The sequence below is a fragment of the Hemiscyllium ocellatum genome, chromosome 31 (assembly GCF_020745735.1).
Source record: "Hemiscyllium ocellatum isolate sHemOce1 chromosome 31, sHemOce1.pat.X.cur, whole genome shotgun sequence".
Classification (NCBI taxonomy): domain Eukaryota; kingdom Metazoa; phylum Chordata; class Chondrichthyes; order Orectolobiformes; family Hemiscylliidae; genus Hemiscyllium; species Hemiscyllium ocellatum.
The window spans coordinates 23,010,815-23,029,266 of NC_083431.1; the positions used below are offsets into that span (position 1 = coordinate 23,010,815).

Genomic DNA, 18,452 nt, shown 5'->3' on the forward strand with positions numbered 1-18,452 from the left:
GGGAGGAAACCGGAGCACCCGGAGGAAACCCACGCAGACACGGGGAGAACGTGCAAACTCCACACAGTCAGTCGCCTGAGTTGGGAATTGAACCCGGGTCTACAGGCGCTGTGAGGCAGCAGTGCTAACCACTGTGCCACCGTGCCGCCCAAAAATTAAACATTGGGTTGGTTATTTCTGGACTATTTCCATCAGTTATAGAGTCATAGAGCTGTACAGCATGGAAACAGACCCTTCGCTCCAACTCGTCCATGCCGACCAGATATCCTAAACTAATCTCATCCCATTTGCCAGCAATTGGCCTCTGAAAATTGCAGTTAGTGTCTGACAACTGGTGTCAGACTCAAATTTGCATATTTATTCACTTATTGTTTCATGGCATGTGAGCGCTGCTGGAAAGGCTGGCATTTATCTCCTAACCTTCATTACCCTTGAATTCAGAGGGCAGTTAAGAGTCAGTCACATTTCTGTGGGTGAGCCACCTGTGTGCAAGATCTGTTAAGGATGAGTTTTTGTAATAACCAGCAAGGGGTTTATGGCAATCAGTAGTGAAAGGGGTTTGAACACGTGTCTTTTGAGAAAAAGCCTAAGCCTCAGAATTTCTAGTTGTGTCATTGTCAGTATGTTACTGTCTCCTCATACATAAGACACAACCTCCCCCCCCCCCCCCCCCGCCCTTCCCAAATGCATTTAGGCATCTCACTCATTTACAGACCTGTCATAAAATTACCTCAGACATACCTTGACCAGCAATGGCATTCTGATGTACCTAATTTCGTTTCCTATTCCTATCCCATATCAATTGCCAGCCACTTTTTTTTGAGACAGATCGTACCATTGAGTTTGTTAGAGAGTTCAATATTTACCCCAACAAGCACGAAATAAGTAGTACCTAATAAAAGAGTTAATCTTCATGATGCCAGGCTACTAACTAATGCAAGTAAACACTGGGAAGCATTCTGATCATACAGTTTGAGCCTCTTCCATTTTGTTACATTTTACAAGTATACCCTTACTCTCCCATGTTCATCCATGTATTCCACATCTTCACCAACCTTTCAGCCTGCATGGAGTGCGCCATTCATTATCGAACTTGAAAAAGATCACAAAATGTTTTACCTGGCTGAGCAGCAATTTACTGTGGAACAAACAAAAACAGAAATTGCTGGAGAAACTCCGCAGCAGTTGTGGAGAGAAAACAAAGAGTTGTGGTTTCTCTCCATAGATGCTGCTGATTTGCTATTGACTCTTCCATACTATCTCAAAAGACCAGATTCACCTCTGTTACATTTCATTACACAGATTCTCCTGCTATTTCTGTTTCATTCCTTTGTCTCATGAATATAGCTAAATAATATACTGATATTGCTATTATATTTTATATTATTTTAAGATATTACTGTACCACTTGGGCATTATTTTTGACTTATTTTCCCTTTGTAGTGTAAATAATTTTCAGTATGTATTTGACAAATAGGTGTAACCTGCTACCCCATTTCGCAGAACATGTTTTTTTCTCACTCTGTAATAATTGTAAAAAATCATAATGTATCTGGGAAAGGAGCTCCAAATCTTTTGCAGATTAACTAACTGTTTTTTGCAGTGCTTTGTTAGATACTCATTATTTTTGGAAGACAAAGGCTTACCAGTAGACAAAATGCAAACTGCAACAATAACAACAACTTGTGTTGATAAAACACCCTAATGTAATAATATATTCCAAGACATTTGGCAGGAGTGTTATAGCAGAGTTTGACAATGAGCTATATAAGATGTATTAAGGCAGATGAGTCGAAGTTCAGTCAAAACGTTGGGGTTTAAGGACTCTTAAAGGAGGAAAAACAGAAGAAGTTTAGTCAGGGAATTCCTGAGGCTGGTTGTGGCAGATGAAGGTATGGTTATTAATGAGTAAGGTGTTGAAATCTGGTTGCTCAAGAGGTCTGAAATGGAGTAATACAACTTTCCTAGAGGGCTGGAAGATATTACAAAGACAAAAAGTGACCGAACCATGGTATTGCATAAACTAGAAGCTACCACTGGTCAGCAAGCACAGGGGTGATAGCTGAGTAGAACTTGGTTGTGAGTAAGAGAAAATTAACAGAAGACACTATGGGGTGACTTCAAGGTTATAGGTTTGTGGGAAACAAACCTATTGAAAAGTATCAGGACAACTGATCAGTCGCGGTAACATAACATTTTAAAAAAGTCAAGGCGCACAGTAGATCAGGCAGCATCCGAGGAGGAGAGTCAACATTTCTGGCATAAGCCCTTCATCAGGAATGTGTAAGTAGTCCTTGAGTATTGTTGTCATCTCCGGCAGTAAAGAAGAATACACCAGAATTACTGTCTTAAAAAATTTCTTTACACCGATGTTTATTTTCTTTACCACACCATTTTCAGAAGTTATTTAACTTGTTGATCTTTCTAAACACCACGTATATGTGCAGATTTTCTTTGAAGATTCCAGATAACTTTTCAAAATTAGAAACAAACAGACTAATGATATACTTCGATTGCCAACCAAATAGAATTTAAGTAACTCTCTGAGAAAATCAGTAAGTACTATCAATCAAGCCTATTTAAATAATTATTAACAGTGGCTGTACTTAAACTGCAATATTATTTCATACTCTGATTAGGTTCTTGCCCATATAAACATCTCTAGATAACTATTCAAATGGTGATGTCGTCCATGCCTGCTGTAGCAGGGTCTGAACAGCATTCATTCTTTAGCTGATAACTGGCAACTAACATTGCCAGGCACTTGAATGTTCAAATGACCATCTCCAAAAGGAGATAATAAGTAATGGAAAATTTTTTTTAAAAAGGCAGATCTGAATAGGACAGATATTTTGCATCCATCTTTGCTGAAAAGGATACAAGTAATATCCCAGAAATAATTGTAGATCAGGAGGTGAAAGGGAGGGAAAAACCTCTAACTGTTGTAATTACCAGCACAATTAATTGCTGATTAATACCTGACAATCCCCAGGTCCTGTTGGACTTCATCCTAGGATTTTAAAAGTAGTGGCTGCTGAGATTGTAGATGCATTGGTTTTAATTTTCCAAAATTCCCTAGATTCTGGGAAGGCCCCATCAATTGGAAAATAGTAAATGTGGCTCCTCAGTCAATCAAGAAAGGAGGGAGACAAATTCCAGCAAACTGCAGGCCAGTTAGCTTTACATCTGTCATGGGAAAATTGTTGAAGTTTATTATTAAGGAGGTTAAAGTGGGGCATTTAGAAAATCTCAGTGCAGCCAGGCAGTCAACATAGTTTTGTGAAAGGAGAGTCATATTTGACTAATTTATTGGAGTCTTTGAGGAAGAAGCAAAGGGTGGATAAAAGGGAAGTTGTGAACATACTGTATTTGACTTCCAGAAAACCTTTCACAAGGTTTCAGATCAAAGGTTACTAGGCAAGATAAGAGCTCATGGCTTAAGATATTATGGAAGATTGGTTACCTAACCCTTTCCAAAGTCCAGAACTAGGGGTCAAGGTCTAAGAATAGAGGGTAAGCCGTTCAAGATTGAGATAAGGAAGAATTTCTTCACTCAGACTTGTGAACCTGTAGAATTCTCTACTATAGAAAGCATTGGGGCCAATTGGTTAGATATATTCAAGAGGGAGTTGCATGTGGCAAGGGATCAAAGGGTATGGACAGAAAGCAGGAGTGAGATACTGAAATTGCATGATCAGCTATGATCATATTTACCAGTGGTACACGCTCAAAGGGCTGAATGGCCTACTCCTATGGTCTTCTATGTTTATAACAGATAATTGAGTAGGCATAAATACTTCATTTTCAGGTTGGCAAGTTGTTACAAATGCAGTGCCACAGGGATCAGTCTAGGATCTCAACTATTTCCAATTTATATGAGTGACTTGGATGAAGGGAACAAATGTATGACTGCTAAACCTGCTGATGACATAGAGATAGGCTTAAAAGTAAGTAAGTTATGAAGAAAATATATGGAAGACCAGCAGGGGAAAATTTGGAAAATTGGGTATTGTGTGGGCAAAATGTCAACTTTGGCACAAAGAATAGAAAAGCAGCATATATTATTGGAGGTAGATTGAAGAACTGAAAGGTACAGGGAGATCTAGGTGCTCTGGTGTCTGAATCTCAAATAGTTAGTATGCAGGTATAGCAAGTGATTAGGAAGGCAAATCAAATGTTTTTGTTTATTTTAAGGGAATGGAATGTAGAAGTAGCGATGTTTGGTAATGCCACTTCTCTTAGTTTTATTCTTCTTGTTTAAGAAAGGATACAAATATGTTAGGGCTACCTAAGAGAATGTTTACCTGACCAATACTTGGGAAGGGGTAATACAGAAGTGATTTTCTTAAAGTTTTGACCGATATCTGTTGGGAGTTTTTGAAGACCAAGAGATGGTTTTGTTGAAATATAAAGAATCCTGAGGGGACTTTGACAGGATGGATGCTGAATGATGTTAACCTTTTTGTGAAAAGCTTGAAGTAGGGCCTCTGTTTGGAAATAAGGATTCATCTGTTTAAGTTGGAGATAAGATTTTTTTTCTCTGAAAGTTCTGAATGTATGGAACTCTGTTTTCTCAGAGATTGGTGAAGCCAGGGTTTTTGAATATTTTTAAGGCAGAGATGGATATTCTTCATGAGCAAAGGTGTCAAAGCTAGATAGAAAAATGGAAGTGAGGCCACCATCAGCTAAATTATTTAATAGCAGAGCCAGCTTGAAGGGGGTGAATGGCCTACTTTTAATGTTTTTAATATCCATATGGGGTAGGTATATTCTTCTAAGATTGGTGCTGAGACAATTGAGGAAGGGTAAGGGAAATTTTACACTCCACCTTTAACTATGTTTTCCCATTAAGATGAATACATGGTGTTAACAGAGGTTACTTCCAATGAGGAAATGTCCATCTTTTGTTCTACTGTCACCTATTGAGAGCAAACACTTGAGGTGAAAAACAATGATTTGAAGATGCATGATAAATTAGCATAGACTGGAACATACAAATTTGTCATCTAAAACATAGATTATGTAGAACTGTCCAGATAAAGCAAATATCATTTTAAAATTAAAATTGACAAAACCCAGTCAGGATTGATCCTGACTTTACAAACCATACCCAAGCTGAACCTTTGTACAAGAGCCTTTAATATTTTGAAATTAAAACAGCAAACGGAGATTCAAATTTATCCAAATCTGAACTTCATTAATATAAAATGAATATGTGTAAACAAAGTTGCTTCAAGTGCATTTCATACAGATACTTATTGACATCCACTCAGTCATAATTCCTGTATAATTGACAGACTTCTTTCATGCCTCTGATGTTTAAGGTGACCAGCTGCACTCATTTTAAAGTCTAACTTTAATGGCTTAGCCAAGGTTGGGAAACTCAGCGAAGGAAACAAAAGCATAGGTTTGTACTTTGAAATTTCAGAGTATAGCATCACTTTATGAATCCTCAACAGCACAGTTTCTTTAAAACAAAACCCGACCACTTTATATTTTCAAGGCTCATTTAATTTAACTTGCTGAGTTCTATCTGCGTAGAGAGTTTCATTCATGTTATGATCCTTGTTATAGATATAGCTCCAAGAGCTATACAATACCGTGGCTGTGTGGGCTAATTCCACTTGCTGCATGTGGCAATAAATTACTAAGACGTGCATTGAGGCTCTTACAGAATGGAAACATAGGAAAGTATCAACCATTCGGACCAAACTGACTCAAATCAACCATACAGTATTGTTCATCACTCAAAGAAGAAGATTAGGTTTTTAAATGGATACAGAGCCATGGCTGACAATGAAACATTGACAGACAAGGGTAAATACCTGTGTTTTCCACACATGGTTGATTCAGCTGTTTTGTTCCAAAAAATCATTTTCTTATTTCAATGATGTCAGTCTATGAAGACTACTGAGGTGCATTTGGCAAGTTGTTACTTTTAGACCCTCTAGCGTGAAGCAGGGAAGATATGAAACCTCTTTACTGACTTAGTTGTAAATGCATTCTGTGAATGATCAAGAGTGATTGTGATATTTACAGTAGTGATTGTGAGCAGCAAATAGTCTCAAAGGGGATCAATTTTTACATAATCGTTCACTGCCTTCTCCTTCACTGCTGTTTATTTTTGAAGAGAACAGGATGGAAGCAGCAAAATCTTTAAAGTAACCCAGTTTTAAATTGAGCAGAAAATAGTCATCGACATATTTGTTAATATTATTTAAACCATTAGTCTGGATGGTTGGGCTGCTTCTTCAACAAGAGAAGTATCATTAGGAGCATCAAATACATTCAGTCTAGCTAGCCTTGCTGTAAATTTACAATTCCTGGTGCATGTTAAAGAACCTTCAGCTCAAGTTTTATTTGTACGTGTATTCACATTCTTCAGTGCTATACTTCACTGGACAGGCTCTTCAGTGTTAGGGTAGGTTCTGGTCAATCTTTCTCACAACCACATTTCCCGTAGCACAGTCATGAATTTCAGTAGAAGTGTAAGTCTTCTGACAAGAAACTCTTTATCTCCTTTTGACTTCCAGTTATATTGTATCCAAAATGAAAAGAGTCACTTTATGTCAGAGTGCATTGTTTCGAAACAACCATGCGAAGAAGGGTTTATTGGCTTCCCTCTTTTCACTCCTTGGTTGGCTACATTAAACGTGTTCCTTTTAACATGAGACTGTACACATCAAGTGGTTTATGTCTAAGACTTCAACTCCTGCTTATTGGATACTACCTGACCACCTGTGCTTCCAGTGCTGCCCTTTGCAACTCTGCAAAGGGATCATGTCCAGTACAAAAGGACAATGAAAGGACTGTATACTAAAGTCCTAAGGATACTCTTGAAGCATAAAGATTTTAACCTGAGACCATTGTTATTTTTATTGATGACCTACCGCGTGGAACCAGACCCTTCACCCTACTAAGTCCACACCAACCCTCTGAAGAGTAACGCTCCAAGACACATTTCCCTACTGCGCTACATTTATCCTTGACTAATGCACTTGACTTACATATCCCTGAATACTATGGGCAATCTAGCATGGTCAATTCACCTATCCTGCACATCTTTGGACTGTGGGAGGAAACTGGAGCACCCAGAGGAAACCCGCACACACTGGGAGAACGTGCAAACCCCATACAGACAGTTACCTGAGGCTGGAATCAAGCCTGGGTAAGGTAGCCGTTCTCTTCATGTTCTCAGTGATAGGATGTTATTCTCCAGCTTGTGTTGTCATTGGGACCTTCAAATAGCTGAGAAAGAATTTTCTCCTGTTCTGCAGTCACAAATCCATCACTTCTGACACTTCTGGCAAAGGCAGTTTTCTGAATTACAAAATGGTTTGTATATTTTGATGCTGAGTTCGTAGTTTCCACACTTGATAATTCCTGGTGATTCTTAAATTTACAATATGCAAACCTTATCAGATGTGTAAGTTGAAGTAGATGAGGATTTTGTTACCCCTGACTGAGTGAACTAGTTTCACTGTCTTGAGGTGTTCTGAATTTAAATTGAGATGATTTCATTTTTTCCACACAGGTTATCCAAGTTTCATGTAACCAGTGTAGTCAGCTGATTGTGGCCATTTTAAGTTCATACTTTTCCTTTCTGAACCATTTCAGTTTGTTAAAGTCCCAGGCAGTAAAATCAGATGATGGAACTCAAAAATAGTCTATATTCTCTGATTATTGTGATATCTTTAAAATTTGAACTTGCTCATTAAAATTAGTTCTCTGTTATGCACTTTGAATCTGGCACTATCTTGGCGTTGTTGTGGGACCCAGTGTAAGTTAATTGTTGGAGAACTAATGGCCTGGAATGATTTTTGTTATTGGTTTTGTTTTCATCTTATCATCACATGGTCCAATGCTGTCAAACAAAATCTAACCACTTTTAAAGTGGATATTTTCCACTTCTTTGGTCACAGCCATCAACTAGTGATCATTAGTGATCTTTTGTCTTTGGCTTTGGGAGCTGCTGGCTGAAATCTAGTAAGCTGGGAATTTAGCAATACCTGTGCAGGAGAATGCTTTATAAGTAAAATGAAAAAAAAATATTTGTGGCAATACTCAGGCATGAACAGAATTTTCCCTTCTGTGTTAATGGTTTTTCTGCTATCCACTCAAAAAATGAGCTAAGGTCATTTGAACCTACAATATAGATAGATTTTCCATATATGTTTCAAAATGCTTTTTACACTGTGGAGATGGGGGGAAACCTAAAGGTTAATTTTCAATTTAGCTGCCTGGGTGATAACCATGTGTAAATTGGTGCTGTAAAGGGTGGGGGACATCAGTTTAGTCAGGTTGCAGTCCAGAGATAGAGTTGAAAATTATCGCCCCCTTCTTCCATAAAGTCATTTCAATCTGTGCACCATTAATCTAATGGTATCATAGACTATGGAACTAAATAAATTGGCACTTAAGTTAAAGCCAAGAATTTCAAATGCTGGAAATCTGAAAGAAAGACAGAAATTGCTTGAGAAACTCGGCAGGTCTGGCAGCATCCATGGGGAGAAAACAGGGTCAACGTTTCTGGGCTAGTAACTCATTATCAGACCTCTGATGAAGGGTCACTGGACCCAGAACATTGACTGCTTTCTCTCCACAAAACTGACACTTAATGTTTGCTCTGTGACCTTTAATTAATTTACATTCCAGCTACCGGCCCTTTGAGCCTGAATAAGGCCATCGGACCTAGCTGTATAAACACAGTAGCAGCTCTCCTAGAATACGAAGACCATTAAATCAGCTTATGGACTTCAGTAGAATGAGAGGTCAAGATGTGGAAGGACCAGCTCTGCAATCTGAATGTAAATAAGAGAGGTCTTTGCTGTCTTTTAAACCGTATGAAGTTTTCATGCGTAATCAATTTCAGTAAGATGTAAGAGTGCAAAAACTTCTGGGAACAACACGTAATTTTTATTAATGTTATCAACTTGCAAGCACAGAGATGAGCAGAGTAGAACAGAAAATGAGGAAGCCTGCATGTGATGAAGACAGAGCACTGTTTCAAGGCATTATAAACCTTGTTTATAATGGAAGTAAGAGTAATGAAAACACATACAGTTGGGCTCATTCATTTACTCTCTGCAGCTCCATACAAAAATTATGCCTGTGCTTGTTACTAAATCTAAAAATGGGAGAATGAGCTAGGTATTCCCAAACTTAAGTGTCTAATACTATTGCAGATTGTATGAAGAAAGGAAGTTTGAGAAAAATATTTGGAGATCGCGAAAAAGATTTACTTAGAGTAGCATTGAATCTGACACATCTTGATCTCAACATGTTTGGTTTTGGGAAAAATCCAAGTGAGATCCCAGTGGACCATAAAGGAATAGGATAGAGTTAAGAGAGAACAAGTGATTATAAAAATAAAGTTGGATGTCAAGTATGAATTCATAGAACATTCTTTTTCTGTCTACTTTGCAAATAGCGTTTTTCTCCCCCCACTGTTCCTCAATTAAATCCAACAGAATTATTTTTAAAAGGGGAGTGGAATATTTAAGTGCTAATTTTGGTTAATAGCCTCTAAGCACTTGGTAGTCATTGTGATGTCATGCAGCTTTAAATGAAGCTGATCACTCTGTTTGCAAACACTGCACAGCTGTGAGGTGAAAGAAATGACATCTCGGTTGCTCTGTTATTAAAGGGAAACAGGGTGGCAAAACTGAGAATGTCAACTGTATCACACAGAGAAAATAATTGCCAAACTTTTCATCAACTGAATAGGATTCTGTATCGTGGTAATATTTGTTTTGACTCTCTTGGCAGTTCAAAATGACATCAATTATAGACATGTCATCAGTTTAAATCCATTCTAATCTCTTGATACAGGACTTCACTGAATAGTGATCAGAAAGTGGTATAGTTGAATAACAGATGTACTGAAGGACACCTGATATTTTGATGTTGAATATTGAAGTGGCCATATTACTGTGTCAGAGTGCTGATTGCAGCATTGTTCACTGTGAAACATTCACAAACGAGACCCAGTGGGTATTAGTCCTGCTGAAACCTGTAACCAGGCTGTCCAAGCTATCAGGTCAGTGCCTTGTGTGACAGCCCATGATCCATATGTAGTAAAGTCAGGAAAGGTAGTAATTTATTTGAAAAATTTGTGAAGTATGGAAAGAATGTTTGACTTACAATAGTTTGCATAAATTACTAGGATGCTATGTTGCTGGCAGCCACTAGGAGCGCTGCAAACACAAAGACTAAATAACTGGAGGATGAAGGCAATTTTTAAAATTTATTTGTGGGATGTTGGCATCGTCGCCAGCATTTATTGCTTCTCCCTAGTTGCCCTTTAGAAGGTGGTGGTAAGCTACCGCCTTGAACTACTGCAGTCCAGCTGCCGTGAGTTGACGCACAGTGCCATTAGGGAGGCCATTCCAGGGATTATGGCCTTGCAACAGTGAGGGAATGGCTGTGTATTTCCAAGTCAGAATGGCGAGTAGCTTGGAGGGGAACTTGAAGGTGCTGGTGTTCCCAAGTATCTGCTACCCTTGTCCTTCAAGATGAAAGTGGTTGTGGTTTTGGAAGGTGCTGTCTGAGGATCTTTGGTGAATTTCTGCAGTGCATCTTGTAGATAGTATACTCTGCTGCTACTGAATGTTGATAGTGGGGAAGTGGATGTAGATGCACATGTAGAGAGAATGCAAGCAATGACCGAAAATCACTCTTAGAAAGAGGTCAACCTTTTCTGCCTAACTGTTTGTATCGTACTGTGCAAGCTTGCTAAAAAGGGCCAAATCCTGAAAACTGTGTGAATAGCTCACTAAAGAGCTGGTCTGTTTCCACAAGTGGCTAAGGTGGGAACTAGAGTGTTATTGTTTGGACAGTTGAGTAGAAACTCTGAAAAACTGCAGCATCAAGACTATTGTAACCTGTGTGAAATAGAGTTGATAGAGGTGTATCATGCTGATGATGAAGAAACCTGTGGAGCTCATAACTGAGCTCTGTGTTGAATTCCTGATCAACCCAGCGTGAATAAAGAACTGTGGGGCTATATAATGTCACGTTTGTGAGACAAATTATCTGAATGCTTGTGATTCTGGAAGATGTATCTTTGAATTATTTATTTAAAGTGCAGTTTAAGTGTGGGCGGCACGGTGGCACAGTGGTTAGCACTGCTGCCTCACAGCGCCTGTAGACCCGGGTTCAATTCCCGACTCAGGCGACTGACTGTGTGGAGTTTGCACGTTCTCCCCGTGTCTGCGTGGGTTTCCTCCGGGTGCTCCGGTTTCCTCCCACAGTCCAAAGATGTGTGGGTCAGGTGAATTGGCCAAGCTAAATTGCCCGTAGTGTTAGGTAAGGGGTAAATGCAGGGGTATGGGTGGGTTGCGCTTCGGCGGGTCGGTGTGGACTTGTTGGGCCGAAGGGCCTGTTTCCACACTGTAAGTCTAATTTACCTTTTTTATTTGAAGTAGCATTCATTAATTTCCTGTATCATTTGTATGAATTCTGATTCAATTTAAAATTAGAAAGTAATGAATATTTTTGAGATGTCTTAATTTGGGTATCATTCAGTAAAGTTGGTTATGTTGGTTTACAGTTTTCCAGACTGTAAAACTTGAAACAAAATTGTTCTGTGCACTGTAAGGTAAAGCCAGGGAGAGGCTTCTGTTTACAAGCCAGTGACATTTAGCAAGAACAGCGTGTCAGCTTTGCTGACCCTACCCAACTTCCCTGAGCAAGATAATGAGCCTGGACTCAGTCTGGACTCTGATGTGAATTTTATCCATGCGAGAAACTGATGGCTCCAAAATACCATGCAGAGAAATACCCAGCAAGAGTCGATGCCTTTGGTGGAGGAATGCGAATGCTATGGGATCAGTATCTCTGATGATTGTGTGCTCAGAATATGTACAGACTTCAGATACTGTGTTTTAAGTCAAAATATATGTTTTTTGCAGGCACCCCAGAACTGAGCCCAGGTGAACGCAAGGAACTGGAAACAAAATTGAAAGAGAGGGAAGAATTTTTATTACCCATATATCACCAGGTTGCTGTGAGGTTTGCTGACCTTCATGACACACCAGGCCGGATGCAAGAGAAAGGGGTCATCACCGTAAGTGAGCTAATCTAATCTATATCAGTTGTTAGTAATAAGGATGAAAGTTCCTTTTGATTGCACAGCACCCCACCTGGTCCCAGTAGGAGCAGACCAGGGTTTGCAAGGTTGTTATCATTGTCTTAAGACTTGCTACATAGTGAATATCGGAATGTTATCTTAGGGTATGGTTTTCTCTCTCTTTCTTTCTCTCTCTTTCTTTCTCTCTCTCTCTCTCTCTCTCTCTCTCTCTCTCTCTCCCCCTCTCCCTCTCTCCTCCCTCTTCCTCATTTTGTCTGCAGTTGCACAGATCTCCGAGATCCATGTGCTGCTGCAGCTTCCAGAACTGACGATCAACGTATCTTTATGCCAATTAGCATGCACAAACCCTCTGAGTGACCGAATAATTGAAAGGGGACATTGTTTCTTAATTCATACTTTGCAGGATCATCAAAGCTGTGTACTATTGTTGGTGCCTTGGTCGATGCCAAGCAGTCTATCTATTATCATTTCTTTTGAGACTTTGCAATAGTAAAATGAGTAGCTTCCTTGGCCATTTCAGAGTCAATCAGGTTGTTTTGGACTTAGAATCCCATATAGACCAGATTGGGGGGTTGCAGATTTTCTTTCCTTTAAGGACATTGGTGAAAACGTGGGTCTTTTTAATGTCACTTGATCATTGTCACCATTAGACTGGCTTTTAATTCTTGATTTATTAATAAAATTAAATTTTACCATTTGTCATGTCCAGACTTGAATCCATGCCCAGGTTTTCTCTATTATTAGTCAACTTACAATATCACTCTGACACCACCTCCTTAGGTAATCAAGTAGGTTCTTCCTTTGTCTGTCCCCTCACCTGCTGCAGTCCCAGTCTGGCAGATGTAGTGGCCTGGCCAGCGCTCTCCATAATTGTGATAGTGAATAGTGCTTGAATTCTGCCATCCAGAGTATATTATACCCTTAGTTCTTCATCCAAATGTTATTCAGCAGAAAGGGGCATTGATTCATTCCTCTGAGAGGGTGACAGTGGTCATTAGTTTGGATAATGGCTCCTTACTTGTGTTTGACTGAATACCATGAGACTTCAGGTGGTCCAGGTTGTACATCACCATACTACCAGTAGTGGCTCATTCAGGAATGATATTGGAAGATTCTATGACATTGGCAGTGAAGTATAATTCTGTGAACATGACATGTTGCTTGACAAGCCTGTGGGACATCTATCGTAATTTTGACTCAAGTAAGAAGGACATTCAGAAAGATCTATTTGCTTTACTAAGATGCAGTAGTTTCATGGTTACTACAACTGAGCAGAGATCTTTTTTTATCCTAGATTTATTTAATGAATTAAATTCAAAATCCCCTGTTGCTGTGGTGGGATTTGAACTCCTATCTCTGGAGCATTAGTCCAGGTCTCTGAATTACTAATCCAGTAACATTACCTTTATGCCACTGTTCCCTTAAGAGACCAATACACGTCAGCATGCAGCTTAAAAATAGGCATCTGCTGAATAGGTATGGTGTGCCTTGCTTCAATTAGGCATTATAATTAAATTGGTCAGGTTTCAGGCATGACAAGAGGAACTACTTGAAAGGAACAGTAAACTGTCTTGAACGCTCAGCTACATTCATTTTAATTGCAAATATTCAATGACCAGAGAATCAATATGTGGAAATCTACAGTTTAGCTAATTAAAACAGAGGGACAGAATAGCAAAATTCTACTTGGATGTTGCTCAGTGCACCCCCTCCCCACCACATCTCTATCGACACAGCTCATTACAACATGGCATGAGTTCATGATATCAATTTATTCTAAAATCACAATTATATTTATTTTATCAATAAAGTCAGTAGAAATGCTGATCTATAGGACCTTAACATGCGAGTTGTAAAAGTGATGACAAAACCAACATTAAAGAAGGTAGCCAGCTGACTTGCAGTTTTAAGAATATTCAGTGTTAGCAAGCCCCTACCTGAACTGCATTCATATTACTTTTGTATGTCTTTTCCAGTAAGGTATAAGACTGGTTCATTTTGTTTAATAACTTCACTTGAAATTTATCAATAAATATGTACCGTGGGGCATTAAAAATGCAGCAAGCATCAATTTAGGGAATGTCAGTGTTCCAAGCTGCTTGTAATCTGTAGTAACACAAATAAACTTCTCAAAAAAGTTAACATGAATAATGAACATTTGTGTCTCAAATCATTCAATCGTTCTAAAAGTGACCTGAACAATGGTGTTTCCCCAAGTTTAAGAACCTCAAGGAAACAGTCATAAAGCATTGCTGAGAAAATAATTAGATCTCCAATACCATGTTATCAGATTACATTGAGAAGCAAACTGAGCATCAAAACTGAGCTGCTTCGACCAGGATCATTAGTGCGGTTTTTAAGATTTGCTGCAGGAGTCAGAAATATTCTAGATTAATGAGAATTCAGATTGTTAGAAGTAGCATATTGATTGATCTCTCTTTTAATGACAGGATATTTTGGATTGGCCGACATCGCGTACATTCTTCTACTGGCGTCTCCGCAGACTGCTCCTAGAGGATACAGTGAAGAAGAAGATCCTAGTTGCAAACCCGGAGCTGACGGACGGACAAATTCAGGCAATGCTGAGGCGCTGGTTTGTGGAGGCTGAAGGAGCTGTGAAGGTAGGATGTCAAAGAGCTGTGACTCATTACCTGTGACTTGACACTTGGACTATCTATTACAGTCTGGTAACGAGTAGCTTTGCACAGTAAGGATAGCCATCCATGGATGAACAACAGAGATGCTGAGTGCTAGTTGTCGTTGCCTCCTTAATCTAAAGTGAGGGAATAGTTTTACTGCATTTTGATCACTTGCACAGTCTTGCATCCCTTCATGTTATCAGTATAACCATACAATTTTCAACGTAACACAATACATACAAGTTCAACAAATGCTTGCCTAAAAAAGCTAAAGCTAGTTCAGAACTCCATCAGCGTTAGTAAAATGTGACGTGATAATATCGCAAGAAGGAAAACAACTTTGCATTTTCATAGTGTTTACCTCCTCAGAGATCTTGGTGTTTCACAAAATGGTTGATGATGAAGATAAGTTTCTAAAGTGGTCAAAAACAAAGGCAGCAGAAACTTTATTTGTGCATGTAATACAGGGTTTCTGCTATTTTTATAATGAACAACTGGTGGAGTGGGAACTGATTCACAGGTTCCAGGCAAAGGTCTATGGGCAGAGTATAAGGAGGTTTTTGAAGGCTGTGGAATGGGGAAGTTGATAAAATACTGGAGAGAGGTTGGGGCACAATGGTACCTGAAATGGGTGAGGGAGTGAGAGACATGCAAACCAACGGAGTAAGTAAATGGGAGTTATTTATAAAACATTATCGGCATACAGTCCCATATATGTCAACAGGAAGGGCAGATACATTTTATATATGGAAAATTGGCTAAGTAATGCCAAAAGCAAAACATTGAGATACAGAGTTCAACAGAAAATGCTGGGACAGACTCTACAAGTCCAGCAACAACTGTGGAGAGTAAAACTTCAGGTTTTTTTGATTAGTTTTTCATCATAACTGAAACAGAATATAATACTTAAAGTGAGGGAGGAGAAAGGAATCCACATGGGAAGCTAAACTGTCATCTACTGAACAGGTTAGTGAGAGGGGATCTGAAGATTTGCTTTATCTGTCAAGGGATAGGACAGTAGTAGTTCCCTGGACCCACAATCTCCGATGATACAAAGTTAGGCGGACAGGCAGGTAGTACTGAGGAGGTGGGGAGGCTGCAGAAAGAGTTAGCCTGTTTAGCAGAGTGTGGTCCAGGAAATGGCTGATGAAATTCAACACGAGCAAATACAAAGTCTTGCATTTTGGAATAAAGAATACAGGTATGGACTATTTTCTAAATGGTGAGAAAATTCATAAAGCCAAAGTACAAAGGGATCTAGGAGTGCTAGTCCAGGATTGTCTAGAGGTTAACTTGCACGTTGAGTCCATGATTAAGAAAGCGAATGTAGTGTTGTTATTTATCTCAAGACGGTTGGAATATAAAAGTAGTGATGTGCTTCTGAGACATTATAAGGCCCCATTTTGTGTCTAATTTTGGGCCCCACACCTCAGGAAGGGCGTGCTGGCATTTTCAGTGGAGATTCACATGGATGATCCCTGGAATGGTTGGCTTAACTTACGATGAATGGCTGAGTGTCCTGGGATTGTATTCATTAGAATTTAAAAAGTTGAGGGGAGATCTAATAGAAACTTACAAGATAATGCATGGCTTAGAAAGGATGGATGCTGGGAAGGTGTTCCCATTAGGCGAGGAGACTAGGACCCCTGGGCACAGCCTTAGAAATAGACGGGGTCAATTTAGAACGGAAATGAGTAGACATTTCTTCAGCCAGAGAGTAGTGGGACTGTGGAATTCATTACCATGGAGCGCAGTGGAGGCCGGGACGTTACATGTCTTCAAGGCAGAAATTGATAAATTCTTGATCTCGCAAGGAATTAAGGGCTACGGGGAGAATGCGGGTAAGTGGAGTTGAAATGCCCATCAGCCATGATTGAATGGTAGAATGGACCCGATGGGCCAAATGGCCTTCCTTCCACTCCTTTGTCTTATGGTCTTATTATACGAGGACTTCTCATATAATTATGACAAAACAGAATTGATTTTATGAATGTTTATACTTATCAAAATAATTAATGCTAATTTTTGGGAATAAAATGTTTGTCTCATTTTGTTCGTGTGCCTTTGTACAGGACAACTAGACATAGATTTAAAGATCCTTTTGAATTGTGTGGCTAAGCTTTGAGTGCTAATTTCTGTTTTCCATTTTGTGCACCAACCGTTCTTGTAGAAAATGTGTTGTGTTTTCCAGCAAATGCATTCTTCTCAAAAAGCAATCAAAACAATATGATTTTTGTTATACAAAACTGCCAGAATCCAGTGATGTATGAGTACCAAGACATTTGGGGTTGAAGGTGCTGACTTATGCAGCAAGACTATTATCATCCTGCAGCTAAATAGACAAGTAAAAGCACTATATAGAACCTATTTCGCTTAATTTAAAGATGATTGTGTTAAGATTAGGTTAGATTACTTAGTGTGGAAACAGGCCCTTCAACCCAATAAGTCCACACCAACCCGCCGAAGTGCAACACACCCAGACCTATTCCCCCACATTTACCCATGTCCCTCACACTACGGGCAATTTAACATGGCCAATTCACCTAACTTGCACATTTTTGGACTGTGGGAGGAAACCGGAGCACCGATAAGCTATGTGATCATACGGTGTTAACTTACATTGTTCATTCAATAATTTGACATTTTTAGTGTTTTTTTAAACACTTAAAATTGTTAGCATTACACTATATCTAAGTTGCAACTGTTTTTTAAATGGATAGTAAAAGTTCAAAAATGATTAACTGTTGGTAATGATTTGCATTTTTCAGTGGTCTAACCAGAAAATCAAGACCAGATCCAATCTTAAAATTGATGGTCACTATTGTGTATGTTTCTTGGGTGTTCCTTAAATGATAGCTAGGTTCACTCGGTGTTCTTTCTAAAACAATCAGAAATTATTCAGAATAGTGAAACTTCATACCAATGGAAATTGTGAATTCCTATTAGGTTTTCTGCAAAGTGCATCAATGGACCACTCAAGGTACATTACAAGCCAGTATGTTGTGTTGTTTACTTGCTCGCAAGCACAAAATTAACATGTACTGTAAACACCGGAGCTTTAACTTGACATTGAAGTCATGACAAACTTCCCTAAAAGTCAAAAATCTTAAATTGGAGTAATTTCAGTAAAAATAGAACAGTTCCAATTAAAATTAATAGAAAAGATCAAAAGAACAAGTCAAATCCAGTGGGCTCCCTTATCCTCACTACTCCAGTAGCTTCTCAAGGGACTAATAACTGACAAGGTATTTGACATAAGCAAAATAAGAAAATAAATTTCTAAACTTCGTCAGAACAAAAGAAATGACTTCTCCAACCTTGGTCAGAATATGGCATCAAACTCTATTGATGTACAAAACAAAGATATTCTGGAACCATGCCAACCTCCCCAGGTAGAAGATGCTTTTCGATGCAGGCATTTTGTTAACTAATACTTACAATAATCAACTTTGATTATATTAAGCTACAATTAATCTGCACCCTGGAATGTGTTGATAGGAACTAGCGTGCTGTTACTTAATTAAAACCAAAAGGATTAAAAATATTAATGGTATTAAATATTCTACTAAACCACAAGTGCTGGAATTCTTGGATAGATCTGCTCTTCTTATGTGAGCTTAAAATGAACAGTCATTTACATCCTTTGAATTGTCCATCTAACATGCCAAGTATTACTTTGTTTAAGCTTATGACGAGATCACACCATGAATATGCATTTTGGT

The 18,452-nt window shown here is 38.9% G+C and overlaps 1 protein-coding gene across 1 annotated transcript in view; it reads left to right on the top strand.

The window, feature by feature from the left end:
• The window catches only part of acaca (acetyl-CoA carboxylase alpha), a 266,712-nt gene that overhangs the window by 236,660 nt on the left and 11,600 nt on the right, over positions 1-18,452 (top strand). The window contains exons 52-53 of the mRNA XM_060847834.1: positions 11,913-12,067; positions 14,542-14,712. Coding sequence (XP_060703817.1) covers positions 11,913-12,067; positions 14,542-14,712 — 326 coding nt within the window. The remainder of the gene's footprint in view (positions 1-11,912; positions 12,068-14,541; positions 14,713-18,452) is intronic.